General features: G+C 31.5%; 2 protein-coding genes across 2 annotated transcripts; both read left to right on the top strand.

Annotated features, from left to right (window-relative positions):
• Window positions 1-219: 219 nt before the first annotated feature.
• LOC107364370 (dual specificity protein phosphatase 22-B-like) lies at window positions 220-9,164 on the top strand. Its single transcript, XM_015931702.3, has 5 exons — window positions 220-363; window positions 646-771; window positions 2,628-2,752; window positions 6,430-6,604; window positions 8,279-9,164. Exons 1-5 carry the CDS (start codon window positions 355-357, stop codon window positions 8,519-8,521), a joined length of 678 nt encoding a protein of 225 aa, XP_015787188.2. The 5' UTR covers window positions 220-354; the 3' UTR covers window positions 8,522-9,164.
• Window positions 9,165-9,310: 146 nt separating this feature from the next.
• LOC107364639 (uncharacterized) lies at window positions 9,311-12,477 on the top strand. The gene is made up of 2 exons (XM_015932072.3): window positions 9,311-11,533; window positions 12,079-12,477. The coding sequence occupies exons 1-2, from the start codon at window positions 9,851-9,853 to the stop codon at window positions 12,094-12,096; spliced, it is 1,701 nt and encodes a 566-aa protein (XP_015787558.1). The 5' UTR covers window positions 9,311-9,850; the 3' UTR covers window positions 12,097-12,477.
• Window positions 12,478-18,706: the final 6,229 nt, after the last annotated feature.

Genomic DNA, 18,706 nt, shown 5'->3' with positions numbered 1-18,706 from the left:
TTCCACAGAGAAAGATAGAGAATCATCAAATTACTCTGTCGATCTAACCAAAGTCTCGTTTTCAGGGACTTTTTGATATCATTTTTAATCACAAGTAAAACAATAGATGGCACTTTACTATCAACTTAATTCCTAAGAGTTTATTTACAGTTCATGACTGAACCGGCGTCTTGGAACTTTTCTCATCAAATAAAGCTAGCAACAAAATCATTATATGATTCATGCCTTTTCATCCTTCAATAGTAACTCTTACCTGAGATTAACACAAACATGAGAAAAGTGTGAAAAGTACAAAATTTTCGAGGTTTTACTTTACTCTTAGAGCTTAAATTGTATCTTCCTTAATAATCGGCCATGGATAAAGTGAGTATTATAACTAATTGACAATCAATTTTCTTTAAACTTAGTTTTTAACTTCATGATAATCAAGATATTTCAAGATACAAAAGTTTATTCACAATTAGTTTTGGATTTTAAAAATGTAATTAAAATATTTCCAGTTCATTTACTGGCATCGATGTGAAAATGCGACTTGATCTTATTTTATGAATAAAAGTGGTTTCAAAGATGATTATTTGTTGCTCATTGATTTAGTATTTCATCGAAATTTAAAGAATATTGTATTTTTTTGTTTATCCATACAAGATCCTACCTGGACTTTATCTGGGTGGAGTTCGTGATTCCCGTGATGCTGAACAACTTCGTCTAAATGGCATAACCCATGTAATATCTGTCCATGAAAATCCAAATTCATCTCATTATCAGAGTCAAGTAAGTTCATTGAAATCAGTCATATTTAATGAAAGAAAAGCCAAAGTGTATACTTATTATTGATACAAACTTTTCTAAGTAAACTGAAGCATGGCTCCTGGAGTTTCCAAGTAAATCGATAAAATTAATTGTTTTATCTTTCATAATTGTATTCATAAATAACCAGAGAAAAGTCCATTCACCTGACCTTTCTCTTGTGAAATAGTTTCCAAGAAAAACAGAATGAAATTTTTCGCAAAACTCTTTTCGTTTGTTTAAATCCTAATTTGATTTCAGTTCAAGGTTTAAAATTTCAGTCAAATTGAGCATGATAATGTCAACAACCTTTTTAACTTATCAGAATAAGATTCATCATTCACTGATCTTTTTGTGTGGATCTTTAAATTTTTTGTCTCGAAATTCGCACTTTAAGTTCTAACTGATATCAAGTAACTTAAGGGGTTCGAATCAAAATCAAATGCAATCAAGGAATTACTCTGATCAGCAGTTTTCGATAAAATAGCGTCGCATTTCGCCCTTCGATCGCTTCTTGTATAGTTATGGAGCAGATTTTTGATGCTGAACAACATTTCGACACGCTTTTGTCAAGAATCAAACCCAAAAGTAGCTTGATATTATATTACCCTTAAAGAGTTTGCTTAATTTAGCTGCTCAAATTAACCTAAACCCAAATTCAGAGCTTGTTTCTGGTGATTATTAATATAAATTGGATTTTTCTCAATTTTTCAACCCGTTTATGTGAATATTTTTTCATAATTGTTCAAATTATCTCCGAATAAACAGAATAATTTTGCAGATTTTTTATTTCTTTAAAATCCTGCTGTAAAACGAAACAATTTTGATTGTTCATGACAAATAAAATCCAATTTTAATGCTTGTATTTCTAACGCCATAAAAGTGCACAAAATTTCTTTAAAATACTCTTGAGGAGAGAATCTTTATGATAGCATAATGGGGTAATACGTATGGATATATTTGATGTTAATTTTTTCAGTCAGAATATACCAGAATCAGAAATTTACTAATCTTTCGAAATGATATTTTCTAAGGTTTCGAACAAATATCAATTTTTCTTAGCATAACAACATTTTTTCTAATGTTATCGGTTATAACGCAAAATTCAATTCGCAACTCTAAGTTTGAATTTACAGATCTTTTTCATTCTTGATGTGAATTATTTGCTGTAAATTAAGTTTTTCAAATTGACTTTGTACAAAAGGTTTCTGGCTAATGTTGTCAAATCCTTCCGAAGTGTTCATTACCAGAGTTAAAACTGTTGGATAAAAGCTTTTCAAGTTCAATCTTGAAACCTTGAATTTTGTCAATCAGAGCAAAAGCCATTAATGGGTTAGGATAAACAAAAACAAACAAAACAAAAGTCTCTTTTTTGTACCAAAAAGCATTACAAGCCAATTGTTTGATGTCAACTCATTGTCGACTCATGAACAGAATAAAGATTATCCAGAAATATCTTTCAATTACAAGACAGCGATAGAGACGATAATATTGAATTTTGATGATAATTTGGTCCACAAATAATTTCCTCCAAGCATCTTGTTTTGAGGTGCAAAATCAATGTTTAATGGATATGAAAGGAAAGGAGTTAACATTGTTAACAGTTAAAAGCTTTTCATGGTTATGCTTTAAAAAGTGATAGAATGTGTTCAGATTCATTCCTTGATCATTTTACTTTTAAACATTTTTTTCTCTTCTAATCAAATTGTAATAACACTAATGCACTTTATGACAAATGTAATAATTTTTCACCCAAAGCCTTTTAAAACATTTCAAGTTCAATGTTGACAGTGATTTAATTGTTCATCTTTTTCAACCTTTTTTCCTCATTTTTTACCCAGATTTGTGAATATCTTTGCATCAAAGCTTCAGATGAACCAGATCAAAATTTAAGCCAATATTTCAGTCTTACCAATGAATTTATTCACTCTGCTCGACTCAAAGGAGGAAATGTACTCATACATTGGTAAGTTATTCATCAAATTAAGAGAAAATGTTTTTTCTTCAATCAACATCGAAAAATATTATTTAGTAATTGATCGACTTGAGCACTTACAATATCCTGCATTGTCTGATCATAAGCGATGTAATTTAATGGATGAATAATGAAATGGCATGATAGAGAGGCTAGAATAGCAAAGAAAAGAACAGTTAGAATTGGGTTTTTGCTAAAAAAGACACAATTTTCACATATATGCACTAATTGAAACAAAAGGGCACAAACTGGTAAAATTTAATTTCTTTCAATTCAAATTCTATGGATCTTTAGGGAAATAAAAACTGAATCTATTTGTGCAATTCATGAATTTCTCTAATCGACCTTTATCGAGAGAATCGAATCCAAAGTTGAAACTTTGATCGCTTTTTGTGCTATTATGAGAAGCAGATTTAGTAATGCAACTGATTTAACTGATGAAACTTTTGATTGCTAATCAGAAAATGGTCTTATTTTGTGAAAACAAACTTTCCTTTTTCTGTTGAACTGGTAAGTTCGATTTTGGGTTAAAGTGGCCTCATTCTGTGACTATAAGAGTTAGGGATCTGAAACTTACCATGTGTCCATAAAAATTGTTTGCCCACATCATGGGTTGAATACTTTTTTCAATTTCACAACAGATTTTGTGATTTTAGCTATTGGACTTAAAACTTTGCCCCTCGATATTTCGAGAATGGCATAACCTAAAATGATCATTGTTTGACCAAACTTTAGATTTCATTATGGACTGTGATATATTGAAATATTGAACTAATCAAGATCTTACAAAAACAGTTATAGTATTTTAATATTTATGTCGTTAGATTTGAAACTTGCTTTAGTAAGTTAAAGTTTACTCAAACATAGATCATTATAAATGAATTAGCGTAGATTTTTTTCGGTATTGTTTTATATTATGCTATAGACCATATTAAAATCTAACGATTTGTTAAAGAATAGTGTTTGTAGTTGATTCCGTTTTTGAGATATTGAGGCTATAAATTTTTAGTCCAAAGGCCAATATTAAGAGAACGGTTATTAATTTGAAAAAGGGATTTGCTGCATGATGTGTACAAACAATTTTTATGCAGAAATAATAATTTTCAACTGTCTAAATTTTACATTCACAGAAAGAGTACAGTTTAAATGAAAATCGAACTATCCTTTTGTACACAAAACAGAAAATTATATTTCTCAAAATAAGTGCATTTTCTGGTTAATCATCAAAAGTTACTCAGGTAAACGAAGTCTGATGAAAAAATCTGCTTCCATAGCTGAATAAAAGACGATCAAAGTTTCAACTTCGAACTCTATTTTCTCAAAAACGGTCCATTGGATGAATTATTTAATAGCACCAATGGACACAGTTTTTATGTCCCTATCAACCCAGCAAGTCTCAACTTTTAGCTCAAATGTTCGAGCCTTTGGCAGTAACTTCTGCATTACATTTGAATGTTTAACCAGAAAGCTGGTTTATTTACCAAGAAATGGGTTAATATGAGATTGTTTTGTTTAATAAGCTGTTTCTTGTACATTTACAAGCCAAATATCGTGATTCCAAGGCACTGATGGAAGGTTATTAAATTGATTTAGATTATTAATTAGCAAAGAATTCAATTAGTGAAAGAATTCTGATTGTAGGTTATGCCATTCTCGATGTATCGAGGGTCAAAGTTTCAGATCAAATAGCCAAAATCACGAGATCTGTTGCAAAATTGAAAAAATTATTCGACCCATGATGTGGGCAAACAATTTTTATGGGCACACAGTAAGTTTTAGATCTCTAACTCTTATGGTCACAGAATGAGGTCACTTTAACTCAAAATCGAACTTATCTGTTTTACAGAAAAAGAAAAGTTCTTTTTCTCAAAATAAGACCATTTCTTGATTAGCAATCAAAATTTTCATCAGTTAAATCAGTTTCATTACTAAATCTGCTTCCATGATCGCACAAAAAGCGATCAAAGTTTCAACTTTGGATTCGATTCTCTCAATTAATGTCGATCAGAGAAATTTAAAAATTGCACAAATAGATTTAGTTTTCATGTCCCTACAAACCCATAACGTCCGTTTGTGCCTTTTTTGTTTAAATTAGTTCATTAATGTGACAATTGTGTTTTTGATAACAATCGTTAGAATGCATTTGTATGCAATAAACAAGAAGTGTTTCTCTTTCTTCAACGTTTTGAGATACAAATTCAGCATTTCTCTGTTTGGACATGACTTCATAGAAACTTGAATTACAAGAAATTTCCTGGTTTTTGCCTGCATGTAGTCAATTTGTTTCCATCATTTAGATAATCAATAATTTTTCAAGACAAACGAAACGATCCAAGTTAAAGTTTCAATAATAAATGTCATTAAAATGTCTGTGCAACTCCATTTCACTCTCGTTCGAACTAATTTTAAGCTTTATTTTGAATTTTCTAATAAGTTGGATTCTATGGATGCTAATCTTTTTCACTTGCTATAACAATTGACTGTCTAATAGCTTGATGCTCAATTATACCGAGACTGTAATTGTTTACTAATTTTTATAAACAAATCTCAGTTCAATTTATATTTCAATACAATCAAAGATCAACCTTTTCTGGTTTATTCACAAGTCTCGGTCAATATCAAGATGAGACGCTTTCTTAGCCTTCTGCAGTCAATCAGTAAAGGTCCAAAAATAACATTATATCAATATATCACAGTTTATCCTTTATGATACTTATTGACGCACATGAAACTTGATAATCACAAGTTTACTTTGTTGGTCTGAAATTTTGGGTAATCAATGTCAACCAAATCAAAGTCAACAATAACAAAGCTAACATTAACATTGACTTTGAGACAGACCTTACTTACAGAGGTAACTTTGGGTGGAGTAAGTTACCTATTTTCACTCTCAATAAATGTCTCAAGTCTGAGTACATTTCATTAAAGGTGTGGTAAATGTTTGGACTTTGATTGAGAAACAAAATATAAATCAAATTGTCACATTGAATATGAAAGTGCGACATTGGAGTGAAAAGTGTTTCCCTTTACAAGTCACTTTGCTAATCAATTTTATGTTATAATATTAATGTTTCAAATGTATAATCAATCATTGGAAGCAGGAGTTGGTATAAAAAGTGAAAAGGCAAATTAATTCAAAACAGAGTTTATTGATTGAACAATTAATTGTTCAATTTGTGCGTTTCTTTCATCTTTCCTTTCATTGTTACGGAAAAGGGAAAAAGCAAAATTGATTCATTTAATACATTGATCAACAAATTTAAAGGCAAATAACATTTTTTTTCATACAAATCGATCACAATAATGTCTATTTTTCAGTCAACCAATATTCAAATCAATATTATCAGGTTTACCGATATTTATCATCATTTTACAATTCAATTGGTAATTTAATTGAGAACTAAAATGAGCTAAAACTAATTCAACAACAAACAAACCAGGAAACATTAATACATGACTAACAATTGAAGTAGCTTCAATAGTTTTGTCTTTAGCTTAGTCTTTGCCATAGCAATGATGAAAAAATTCAGTTCAATACAGCACAATATACATAAATAATCAGGTTATTGAAGCTATTATCAATAAATAGACAAATTCATTGTTGATGAAAACACGATTCAGAATTGGGTTACATCTTCGATTAATTTTAATTTCGTTTTCTTTTCCAGTCTTGCAGGTATATCACGATCAGTTACAATTGCAATCGCTTATATCATGTCCGTTACTACAGTCACCTGGAAGGAAGGCCTGAAATGTGTTCGAGCAGCTCGTCTTTTGGCTCAACCCAATCAAGGTTTCATCAAGCAGCTTCAAGACTTTGAAAAAACTGGTAAACTCAGACATGTAAGTACAATGGATTGATTGTTAATACTTGAACAAACTTCAACAATTTAAGGCAACATTGAGGTTTAGCTTCGCAATCATTGACCTAAACTGTTTCTGTCTCATCAGGTAACATCTATTGATCGGTAATCAAAATAAGTATACTTTATTGATTAATTGTCATTTGTAAGATGAGTTAAAGTCAAGACAAATGTTCAATTGTTCAAGTTGTACTTTTTAATCTCAAGTAATGTGATCAATAAATCAGGGTTTAATAAAATGGTGAATAACATTTCCCAGTTTTAAAGTGAAGTCAATTAGCAGTTAGTTAATCAATAATTTAAACAACCTTTTCAAGTTATTACTAATTTACAAGATTTTGCTTGATTTAGTTTAGTTGGTTTCGTGTACAGACTTGAATTCACTATGGTTTTAAATGGTTAAACCCGATTTAGGTTGACCTGACTTTGAAAGGGACTTTTTTTGTGAAAACAATCTTGAGTTACTTTTTTGCTTTCTGTTTCTGAATAAGGCGTAACTCATCATGCAACATGATTAAATAGTAAGAACTTTATTCTTGATATTATTCAACTATCATATTCCCTTGCTGATAATATTGAATAATTTAGGTTAAATTTAGACACGCAAATTTATACCTTTTCATTTTCAGTAATGGTACAGCTTGGATTGGTAATAATCTGTTTTCTTGAATCAATTTCATTACATTATATTGATTTGTTCATGCAATATGGTTTATCAAATTGCGTTTCAATCCAATCTTTGATAATTCTGGTAAATATTGCTATTTATAATCAGATGTAATCAGACAAAAATTCATAAAGAAAATTGTCACTAAAAATGCTTTCATAAGACAAGTTGTATTTCAAGCTAGAGCAGCGACTTGTTGGATTTGTAAATGAAAGTCGAGCAAATCTGTGCGATCAAAAATTTTAATGATCGACAGTTTAATAAAATCACATCCAAAACTCAATCCTGAATCGCTTTTTGTGGCCAGTCGATATTTGACGCAAAGAACTACATAAAGACAGTTGCTGCTGAAAAATTCAGCTAAATCGATAGAATTTTTCATTGCTTTCATCACTGAAGTAGAGGATATTTGGAGCGATCTCATTGTTGGGATAATATTGATGAAGTTGCTTGAAATTTTGCTTAAGAATGTAATTATTTCGAATCTAAAATAATCATGATTTTGGATAGCATTCAATAGAGCGATTTATTGGCTTTTTACTGAAAAATATTCATCAAACTGTGGATTTAAAAATTTTTAAAACTCAATTTTGCTTCGCTAAATATCCAAAAAGCCTTCACTCTTAGCTTGAAATTCATTTACTTGCTTTTAATTGCATTTACTCATTTAATTGGAAATTTAATTCCCGAAATCGCTCTAATTTTTAAAAGTAATTTCATCTTGATTTCCGCCAGATTGTAATTTATGGACAAGCCCTTGCGCTAATAAATTGTTTTGTTTTGGTTTGCTCGCTTTGCGTTTTTTGTTGTTGCTAGTCAGTTTCAATTATATCGTCTGTTTGAACGATAATGATTATCTAAATTTGTTGACAATTAAAGTATTATAATTGTTCGCTCATTAAAAATCGGATTCAACTAATTGTTTTCAACTTTGTGTTTTGTTTTCACTTTTTTCATTTTTTCTCTTCTTTTTTTCTTATATTTTAGGAAAGAAAACGGTTGAATATTAAATTCACTGAGTACTCAGGTTTAATGGAGACTGATGAAGAGCAAGTTACTCGACTGATTAAGCGCTACAATTCACTCGGACCGGTTAAGTACCTATCAGCTGAGGATTTATTGAGAGTAACCCAATATAATTCATTTGAAGAAAGGAAACCCAAATTTTACGAGTCACCAAAAAGGAAATCAAAAAAATCTAAAGAATCCGGAATTTACGCGTTTACATGATTATCAAAAGTCAATGTCTTAAAGCTTTACCAGATTAGAGCTTTACAGATTAACTTAATGTGAGATTTATTCAGACAAACTGTGAAACATCAAAATTTATTGCATAAATAATCATGTCTTCATCGTACAATTACATGGGTACAATATTTTATAATTTGTTTAAAAAAATGTAAAAAGATGTTCAATTGTACAAAAATTGAATTATTTAATGTGTAAAGAACCAACATCTTTAACGATAACTGGAAATAATTTGAATTTTGGAAAATTATAAGACAAAAAACTGGTGATTTAATTAAAAATAAAGCGATTCTGGATGATTTCAGATCAAAATAAAAGCGGAAAGTGAACAATCAATTAATAGTCCGTTAAGATAGTGATGATAGTGATTTTGTTATTCAGTACAATTACAATCTAATATTGATATTCTGACAAGCTAATGGCAGTAAATTTGGTTATTAGCAACAATACCTTGTTTCCATCAGTATATCAGTGAAACCCTTTTTACACTTACCAATTTTCAACTATTTTACGGGCCATTCGCCATTTTAATTAGCACCTATCATCTTTGATTATTAGCAAATTATCATCAACTAAACTGAATGATAAAGAAAGGCAATAAACAATTAAAATATTAATAATATAATCTTGTAAAAGTAAACCATCAATTTTTTTATTCTTTTAAATCTTCAGAATATTTACTGTGCGAAAACATGTTGACAATCATTAGATCACCACATTTATACCAATTGAATGAGCAATAATTAGTTGTCAACACACAATCTGTTTCATTAATTATCAACATTTATTTTGTTTCACGTTCGGCTGCTTTAGGTTGTGTTGTTATTAGCTGTTTAACTCATTTGAGTGATCAACCTAATCGCATGGAGGATGATAAAGTCAGGATTAGATTCACAGACAGAATTGTTAGATGGATGAATAAAATACTAACAGATCAGAATAGACAGATAAGAATGAAAGACTAACAATTAATTGATCACTCAAAATTCAACAAAACCATTCCGTTTTGGTTTCACTGTTGTTCAGTTTTTAAGTAACAGCAATCTCATCTTCAAAAATTCAAATCAGATGTAACAAATGTATGCTTTTCAGGAGTTTTAATTGTAGATTGGCAGATAGAGATTAAGAGTGAGAATTTAGCTCACTTCTTAAATTGTTGGAACGTTGTCTGCAATCAAACGTTAATAATTTGAGACTCGAAATATTTTCTCCCAATCGTCAAGTTTACTTTGGCTTGATGAGTTGTTTTGGGCTTCGCCAGTAAGCCTTTTGTTTCCTCCAACATTCATCTGTTTTCGATTCCTGTAAATCATGGGATCTCAGATAGTTCAAATAGCTTTTATAATTTTGTTGAGTGTTTTTTCAATTCACATTTGTCATGGATTTAGTGCCAGTCACCAACATCAGGTAACTTACAGTGAAAGTGACGATGAAACACATTATGGTTACAGATCATCACCTTTATCGGTTAGTTACGATGATGATGATTCTTATGGAGCCGAGGAATCGTCTTCTGGTCCGAGAGTGATAACTGGAAGTGGCCGAATGACCATTTTAGGCAAAAGATCCTCTCAAGAAACGTCAACAAAAAATCAACCTGAGATAGTTTCTAAGAGTAAATCTGCCAGCAATGATCAGCAACAGCAGCAGCAACAACAACAACAGCAACAGTCAAATGGACAAAATGACCAATCCATGGGGCCAGCAATAACAAATTATAACGTAGAATGGACTGAATCTATTGATCACGGCCCATCTAAATCATCAAGTAAATCTTCATTGACACCAGCTCAACCTCAACCTCAACTTTTCCAAAGCCAAATGCAGCCTCAGTTTCCAGTGAATAACGGTTATTCTGCATATCCTGGCCATTCTAGTTCATCTGTATCAGACAACTACAAAGACTACGTGGACACTCAGCCAATTGGTTATAACTACAAAGGTCAACAGTTTAGTGAGCCTAGTGTTGGCTATAGTGAGAGTAGAATCGATTCTGAGTGGCAATTTCCAGATTTCATGAAAGAGCTGAAGAGAACTGAAAAAGATGAAAAAAAAGATAAGGATAAGGTGCAAAAAGAGGATAAAAAACCAGAGTATGAGGAGGATCACTGGTATCAAGAGCCAGCCAAGGAAAAGGAAGAGGTTAAAAAGGAAGAAAAGGAAGAAAAGAAAGATGATAAATTTGAGTTTGATTGGAGTGACCCTTGGAGTGAAAAGCCCAAAGAGGAGAAGAAACGACCAAAGAAAAATGTTGATAAAGAAGAAAAACAAAAGAAAGAAAAGTACGGGGACAAATTAAAGAAAGAAGATGGTGAAGAGGGTAAGGTTGTAAAACACGAGCATCATACTCATCATCACCATGACCATTGGGATGATTCTTGGAATAGTGAACCAAAAAAAGAAAAGGAAAAGAAAAAGGTTGAAGAGTATAAAGAAACTTATGACAATGGTAAGAAAAATGATGAATCCTACTCAGGTGTTAAAAATCCAACTGTACAGGATGGTGATTCTTGGTATGATGCTCCTAAGAAGGAAGAAAAATATCAAGAACCAAGCAAAAAGGAAGAAGAGGCCAAAGGCGAATATTATTCAGAAAAAGATTACCAGAAAAACCAAGATGATAAATATCACGAAAATAAACAGCACGATAAAAACCAGTACAATAAAGACCATTACGATGACAGTCAGCACAATAACGACCAGAATGATAATCATCAGTACGATAATAACCAGTACGATGATGGCCAGTACGGTAGCAACCAATATGATGATAATCAGCACAGCGATAACGCTAAGCATGAAGACAAGCAGTACGACGATAAATATTACGAGGATAAACCAGCTGAAGGTGGATTAGAGAGTCCAGAACAAATTGGCCGTCGTCCTGGCGACTCCAAAGATAAAGGTGGTAAAGGTGGCCTCTTGGAATCATATTTTTGGAAAGCTTTACCTGGAGGAGATAAAAAAGATTCAACGTATAACTACGTAATCCATGTGAGTAAAATTGATTTAGACAAAGCGTATGACAAAAAGGATGTTAAAGATGAGAAGATGAAAGATGATTACTAATTGTAAAGTTAATAATTTCATGTAATTAATGAGTCAAACTAAATATGTTTAATACATTCAACTTACCATAGTAGATAATAAAAAGACAATATGATTGTCGTTTCAATTTACCAGCCTGAACCTCTTATTGAAGCATCAAAAGACCATGAAATGAGTTGTGATTTTAACCCATCTTGAGTAGATTCATGGAACGATCTTTCCTATCATGTCAAATGCCACCTTAATTCCAATAATAGTCCATTTCTATTGAAATTTCGATCCAATTCACTAGATTTTTCCTCCAGCTTTGATAAACTTGATGAGTAATGATTAATCAGGTGAAATCTGCAAGATAAAAGCCTGAAAATAGTTGTTGGATAGATATTCCATTGATCTTTCCTCGCTTCCATCCGATTAAAATGTGACAATGAAATTTTTTAATCTTTCATTTGACAACCATTGATTAATGTCAGTAACATGTATCACCTTAGAACAAGAAAGTGCCATAAATCCTGGCCTGAATTGGGGATCGCTTTCATTTGGTTGTTGGCTCCATAATTGATGTAACAGGAATGGTACAAAATATCTGTTCAGGTTTTAACCTTGGCTGCAAGAAATGGCGAGAATAAACATGAGGAATCAATCAAAATTTGACAAATATGACTGCCATAGATCTTTCTGATTAATCAAATTCACCGATAATAAATCATCACAATCAAAATGTAAATACACAATCTTATTTACTGTGGAAAAGTGAACCTATCATGATGAAGCTTTTAAAATCTTAGATAATGACAATCAACTTACCATCTCAATGACAATGTAATTTTCCAATTTTTTGGCCTAAATGAAGCTGCCAATTTTTAGAATCAATATATTAAAGATAACAAAAAAGATAACAAATAATATCCAACTAGAATCACAAAATTTGGCAAAAAAATTACTGCGTAATAAGCATAAAAGCGTTCATTGGTACATTTGAATAACAGCTGTTGATTGAAAGGGGTGCTCAATTGAAAAACAATTGCGAGCAAACTTCAAAATGTAAACAAACGATAACTTGAATATCAAATTCTCAAGTGATTCCAGACAAAGATAAATCCGCCCAATAAGAGTGAATCATGGAGAATGGAAATGAACAGCGACATTAACAATCTAAGTGTTGATTCATTAGAAAAAAAACATTCAAAAGGGCAAAGTTACTTGATTTTTCCTCGCAACTATTCTTTTAAAATTCAATTTGAACAGCTTTCGAAGTCAAACTAAGCATGAAAAGGTAAATACTGAATGGCTCAGGTGAGAAGGAAAACGAAGGTTCATTCAGGTTCATTTACTATTATTTATCCCTTACTCAGCATGTTACTTATTACAACTTACAATTTTTGCATCAAAACTCAAATAATAGTTTTAATAAAACGTAATGATGTCAAATTAATTATACGAACCATTTTTGGCAGCCGTGCAAAGTATGATTGCTTGAAAAACAGCAGAGCACAAAGACTGTCTGAGCAGCTTGGCGGCTGGCCTTCACCACAAAGAATGCCCACTAGGTGGGCATTTAGAGTACAGCAAAAAAATGTTACACCAAAGGGAAAAATAATCTCAGATTTTAACTTGAAAATACAAAAATTTGCTATCCGTAAGTATCAAATATCAAAAAGTAGCGCTGAATCCATATTTAATATACAATAGCATATAAATTGTGAGAAAAAAGTAAAAAAATGTCTTAATCGTGTCTCGTGACCCATTTCTGACCATGTTTCAAGTCTATGCACCGAGTGGAACTTTTAGGGGATACAGATTTAGTTCTGAATGGTTGTAGTAATTTTTCAATGGATATCACAAATTTTTGAAAAAATCATTGAGATGATCTCATTGCTTAATCAAATTACCTTTATTCTAATAGCATTATTACAGATAGTGACAACAATAATTATTAATACTTATTCATGATGATAACAATGGAATGATATGGACCCCGGATTTAAAATGGTAAAAATACAAAAATCTTGAGTTCATTTTCAATCACTGAATATTCAAGTCACCAATCTAGATTATTGTGAGCAGTATTCGCCAACCAAATCACAATATTCCTCTGTTCTGTATTTGACGATGTTTTCACATTGCATTACAGCTTTATCAACCGTCAATTTCATCATTTGCAGCTCTGAACGATGCAGGTCAACACAAAAGTCTTTAATCCCCCCATCGCTCGCTTCTCTACCATCAATGCATTCACTCGACTTATCTTTATTGCATTGCTTTACAAACTTCGTGTTGTCTTCGTCGCCTTGCTGTTTACCGCAATGTACATCTGAGAAGATTATGATGAACACAAAGATGATTACTGGGAATGAACAAGAATACATTTTTATAAACTGATAGTGAAAAAACTTGGAATTAAAACGATTGACTAATGAAGAAACAAGTGAATTACAGTTACAGAATCGTTCCTTTTTTATACCCATGAGTTTATTCAGCTTACGTAAGCTTATTCCAAAGAATGCACAAAAAGTAAATAATGATTTTGTTTTTTGGGTCACTTTACATTTAAAAAGATTAAATTAAATGTTGACTTCAACATACATCTTAAGTGTTAGAAGAACATTCATTATTAAATGAACAAACTCAGATTTTCTTAACTATTCAATCATATTACAATGTTATAGTCAATAATTAAATCTGATGTTTCGTGGAAGAATGTAGATTTTAGGTTTTTCTTCATTACTCCTTTGTGCACAAATGTGACAATTGTGTTAATTGTGCTTTTTAGTAACAACTTATTTTTTTGCATCAATCAAACTATCGACACCGGTCAATTGCTGACGAAAATGCTAAAACTTAACTTTTCACAATCAATACGCATTCTACTGCATGTAAACTTCGTTTCAAAAACTCAATTTTATTTGGCCTTTCAATGAACGATACGATAAAATCCAGTACAGGGTGTATCAGGCAGTGAACTTTCGCTCATTTCAGTATCAATTATCGTGCAATGTTTTTATAACTAGGTAATAACTATCGTGTGATGACAAAGAACCTTTAACACAGCGCTATCACAGCTTATGGGTTCTAAGTTATGTAAAAATTTTATCCCATATTATCTTTGTTAGGATTTACTGATTTATTTGTTATTTATTGTTGTGCTAACTTGTGAGATCCAACTTTGGTGTTAGTTGAAAATTCAACTACATTTTCCAAAGCTATTATTTAGACTTTTCATCTGATTATTAGAAACCCGAATTGCAATGGAAAATGAGACGAGAGCCGAATAGAAGCGTTTGCCATTTCCTCTACTCACAGACAGGAGACAACGTAACTCAGAATGATGACTCAAAACCAGATGCATGAAGTGTAAACACACTCTATGAGCAAGCCTAAAAGTGACCGATGGGGAAGATGTGTGCTTTAACTTTCTGCTTCATTTACACTCAAGCCTCAAATTGTTAAATTGTTAAATTGTTTCGCCATCAGATATTGTTATCATTTAAATTAATCTTTAGTGATACTCGCAATTTTTCGGATTCAGCCGCCATTATAATGGAAAGAATAAATTTCTTCGTTCTTTTGATTTTAACTGTTAGCCAGTCTTCTTTCGGGCAGGATTTAGAAAATTCAAGTAAGTTGTTTTCATTTTGTTAACTTAGTATCAAAAACTTTCATCAGAAGTCTTAAAAGTGAATTCAAAATATCATCACGAAAAGTTACTAAATTCATAACAAAAAGACTCATACAAATGAAGCAAAAATAAAACAATCAGCCATTGATTTTGCCAAAAAAGTGAATGAGCTAAAGCAAAATATTAGCAATGATGATGTTTGGAACACTGATCAGTCTGGTTTCAATTATGAAATAACTTCAAATAGAACTTTTAGTAACAAAGGAGAAAGAGGCACTTATCTTCTTGTTCAAAATTGCAACTCGTTGACTCACTCATATACCATTCAAGTTTTAATTTCTAATGCTGGTGAACTAGCTCCAAGAGCTCCTTTTGTTTCCAAGAGCCTTCAGGTAAATTTGAACCACAAACCAGTAGAGCCATAGAGTCAGTAAAGCCACCTTACGTAGAAGTTACATGTACTAAAAGCGGTAAAATGACTAGAAAAACCTTGCACGCTTGCGTTAAAACTTGCTTCAATCCTCTTTATCACTCCAATATCTTATTGACTCAAGATTCATGTTCAGCTCAAAAAGATATGGAAATTTATCGCAAAGAGTTCGATATCTTTTTCCGGGTAAAAATTGAAAACATTCCTCCGAAAGCAACAAAATATTGTCAAGTCCTTGATGTTTACTTTTTCAGACAGTATAAACTGTTTACCAGACGTTTTCAAGATGCAGTAAGATGCACAGTCGATGATGCAGCTGTGCGCAAGTTAAATGATCTTATGTTCATAATGTCGATGCATTTATGCATTTATAACCAATTATCAGCACCAATTTACCATCAAATGCTACTTTATGCTTGGAAAGCTTCTGTTTATACTATTTCAGAGGAATCAACATCATTGTAATCAGTTTTGGAAATTAATTTCGTCTTTCGTAAATTAATTTCAGCTTCGAGGATTGCTCTATTTCAGGCTGCAGTTCTCTTATGTTTGAAAATTGTTGCTATTGTCGAGCATACACATGCTGCAAACACTGTCTTACTCCTCTTCATCTTTGTAATTTTACTCGATAATTGGTTAACCCGCCATTAATATTAATATTTTACCTGTAGATACTTGATATCTTTCATAATCTTCAATATTACATTTACAATTAACTAAAAATTGTCAAAACATCATTTGAATAACATGAAAATACATTGGAAATAATATTTAAATATTCAAATAAAGTTTGAAAAAATGCCAACATCGAAATTCGATCCTCTTGCACTTCACATTCACCATTACTTTTTTCCCAAAGCAATTCCCACAAAAGATTGGCAAATTCAATTTCCTCCGTGATAATAACTGTTGATCTTATTACTGAGGTTTCACACTTATTAGAAAGAAGATTCACAACATTTGTTGGGTTGATCATTGTTGAATTGATTCAAAATAGGTAAAGTAAAACAATGAAAGTGAACAGTAAAAAACTTTGGAAAATCGAAATCACTTTATAAGTAATTAAAACTAAACAAATGTAAATAAGGAGGAGGACAGAATTCGCCTGCGAAATAGACTTTTTTGAAACTGTTTTTTTCTGATGTAAAATAGTTTCAAAAACACATAGCTTTTAACCATTTTTTTGTACCCGAAGCCGTTTTCGAGAAAATGGCCTTAAAATTTTTTTTCAGTAAAACAGGAATTTTTAGACCAATCTTATCATGCTGATCATGAATATCTGATCCGTTTTATGATCTGACATTTTGTACATGAGAAAACATGAAAAACATGTATAAAAATGTATAAAACGGACCCTTTCGATTTATGAGATGATGAATATTGTGGAACCACGATCAAAACTATTTTTCTAGTGTAGTTTTTAATTTTAAATCTCATGGTATTATTAAAATTTAGACATCACCTGACAAACAGTGTGCGAAATCGGTTTGAAAAGTATTTTCATGCCATAGAAAGCGAATAAGTTGAAGGGACACTCGATAAGGTGGAACCACGATCAAAACTATTTTTTCTAGTGCAGTTTATAATTCTGAATCTTATGGTTATATGAAAATACAGCTATCACCTGACAAACAGTGTGCGAAATCGGTTTGAAAGTATTTTCATGTCATTTTCATTTTCATTTTCATTTTCATTTTCATCATTTAATTTATATAATGGGCAATTTCTCAGTGTTACTTTTTTAATGTATTCTCCGGTGTGTTAATCAAATCATGATAAAATACGAAATTCGGAATCCAAAAAGCACTAGATCAAATGGTTTTGATTTAGGTTGCAGATACGGAAATGTCCCTGCAACTTATTTGCTATCTATGGCATTTAATACTTTTCAAATCAATTTCGCACTCCGTTTTATACATTTTTATACATGTTTTTCATGTTTTCTCATGTACAAAATGTCAGATCATAAAACGGATCAGATATTCATGATCAGCATGATAAGATTGGTCTAAAAATTCCTGTTTTACTGAAAAAAAATTTTAAGGCCATTTTCTCGAAAACGGCTTCGGGTACAAAAAAATGGTTAAAAGCTATGTGTTTTTGAAGCTATTTTACATCAGAAAAAAACAGTTTCAAAAAAATCTATTTCGAGGCATTTTCCCCTATTCTTTTAGTCCTCATCCTTTCAAACAAAGTAAGATGGCAAATATTAACAAAGGAACAAAGAAACATATGACATTGAAATAAATTTTCAACTTATAACACACTTATCCCTACTTCACTGATATAGATTACTGAAAAATTGATAAAATTCAGACTTAAATGCTTTAAATAGTGTCGAAGCTATCTAAATGTGATTAAAAATTTCATTTAAATAACATTCAAATACATTAAAAATAATATTTAAATGTTCAAATAAAGTTTGAAAAAATGCTAACATCGAAATTCGAACCCATAACCTTTATCTTCTTCATCCAACCCTTTCCTCACTGCGCCACCTCTCGGATCACATTAACGCTCCTCTTGTAAACGCTCTTGTCTGCTCTGATAAAACTACCGAAATTTTAAACCCAGATATCTTAGGAACCAGTTGCTGTATAGGCAAAACCCATCTCACTATTTCATTACTTAACCAGCTCTATCGAATACAAAAAGTCCCATTCAAATCACTTCTAGGCAACTCGCGTGGTTCCTTGTCAGTGGTTAAAAAGTTGGTCAAAATAATTGAGTGTTTATTGGGACGGTGTAGAATCTTTTTGGTCGCAATGGTCATTTAAACGAACGCATAAATTTTAATTTTATAGCTGCGCCTTATTTGAACTTTGCCTTATGCGCTCGTGTTTCTGGCGCGTACGCCGAGGTCGACTGGGTTCTAACAAAAAGGGTCAAGAGTGCTATCTTTGGATAGTCATTCACACCAAAAGAAAAAAATTTTCTATCAATATCTCAAAGTTTAAGCAACGATTAAAAGATGATTATTGCTCAGCTTTAGTGGCTTAACATCCCTTGAAGATGTTCCAATTATATTAATATTGATTGGCATCTAAACATTAAACACATGATCAGATCA

The sequence above is a fragment of the Tetranychus urticae genome, chromosome 1, assembly GCF_039701765.1.
Source record: "Tetranychus urticae isolate SD_2017Ah chromosome 1, NJAU_TeUrti_SD_1.0, whole genome shotgun sequence".
Classification (NCBI taxonomy): Eukaryota; Metazoa; Arthropoda; class Arachnida; order Trombidiformes; family Tetranychidae; genus Tetranychus; species Tetranychus urticae.
This window is presented reverse-complemented; position numbering and strand designations above follow the sequence as displayed.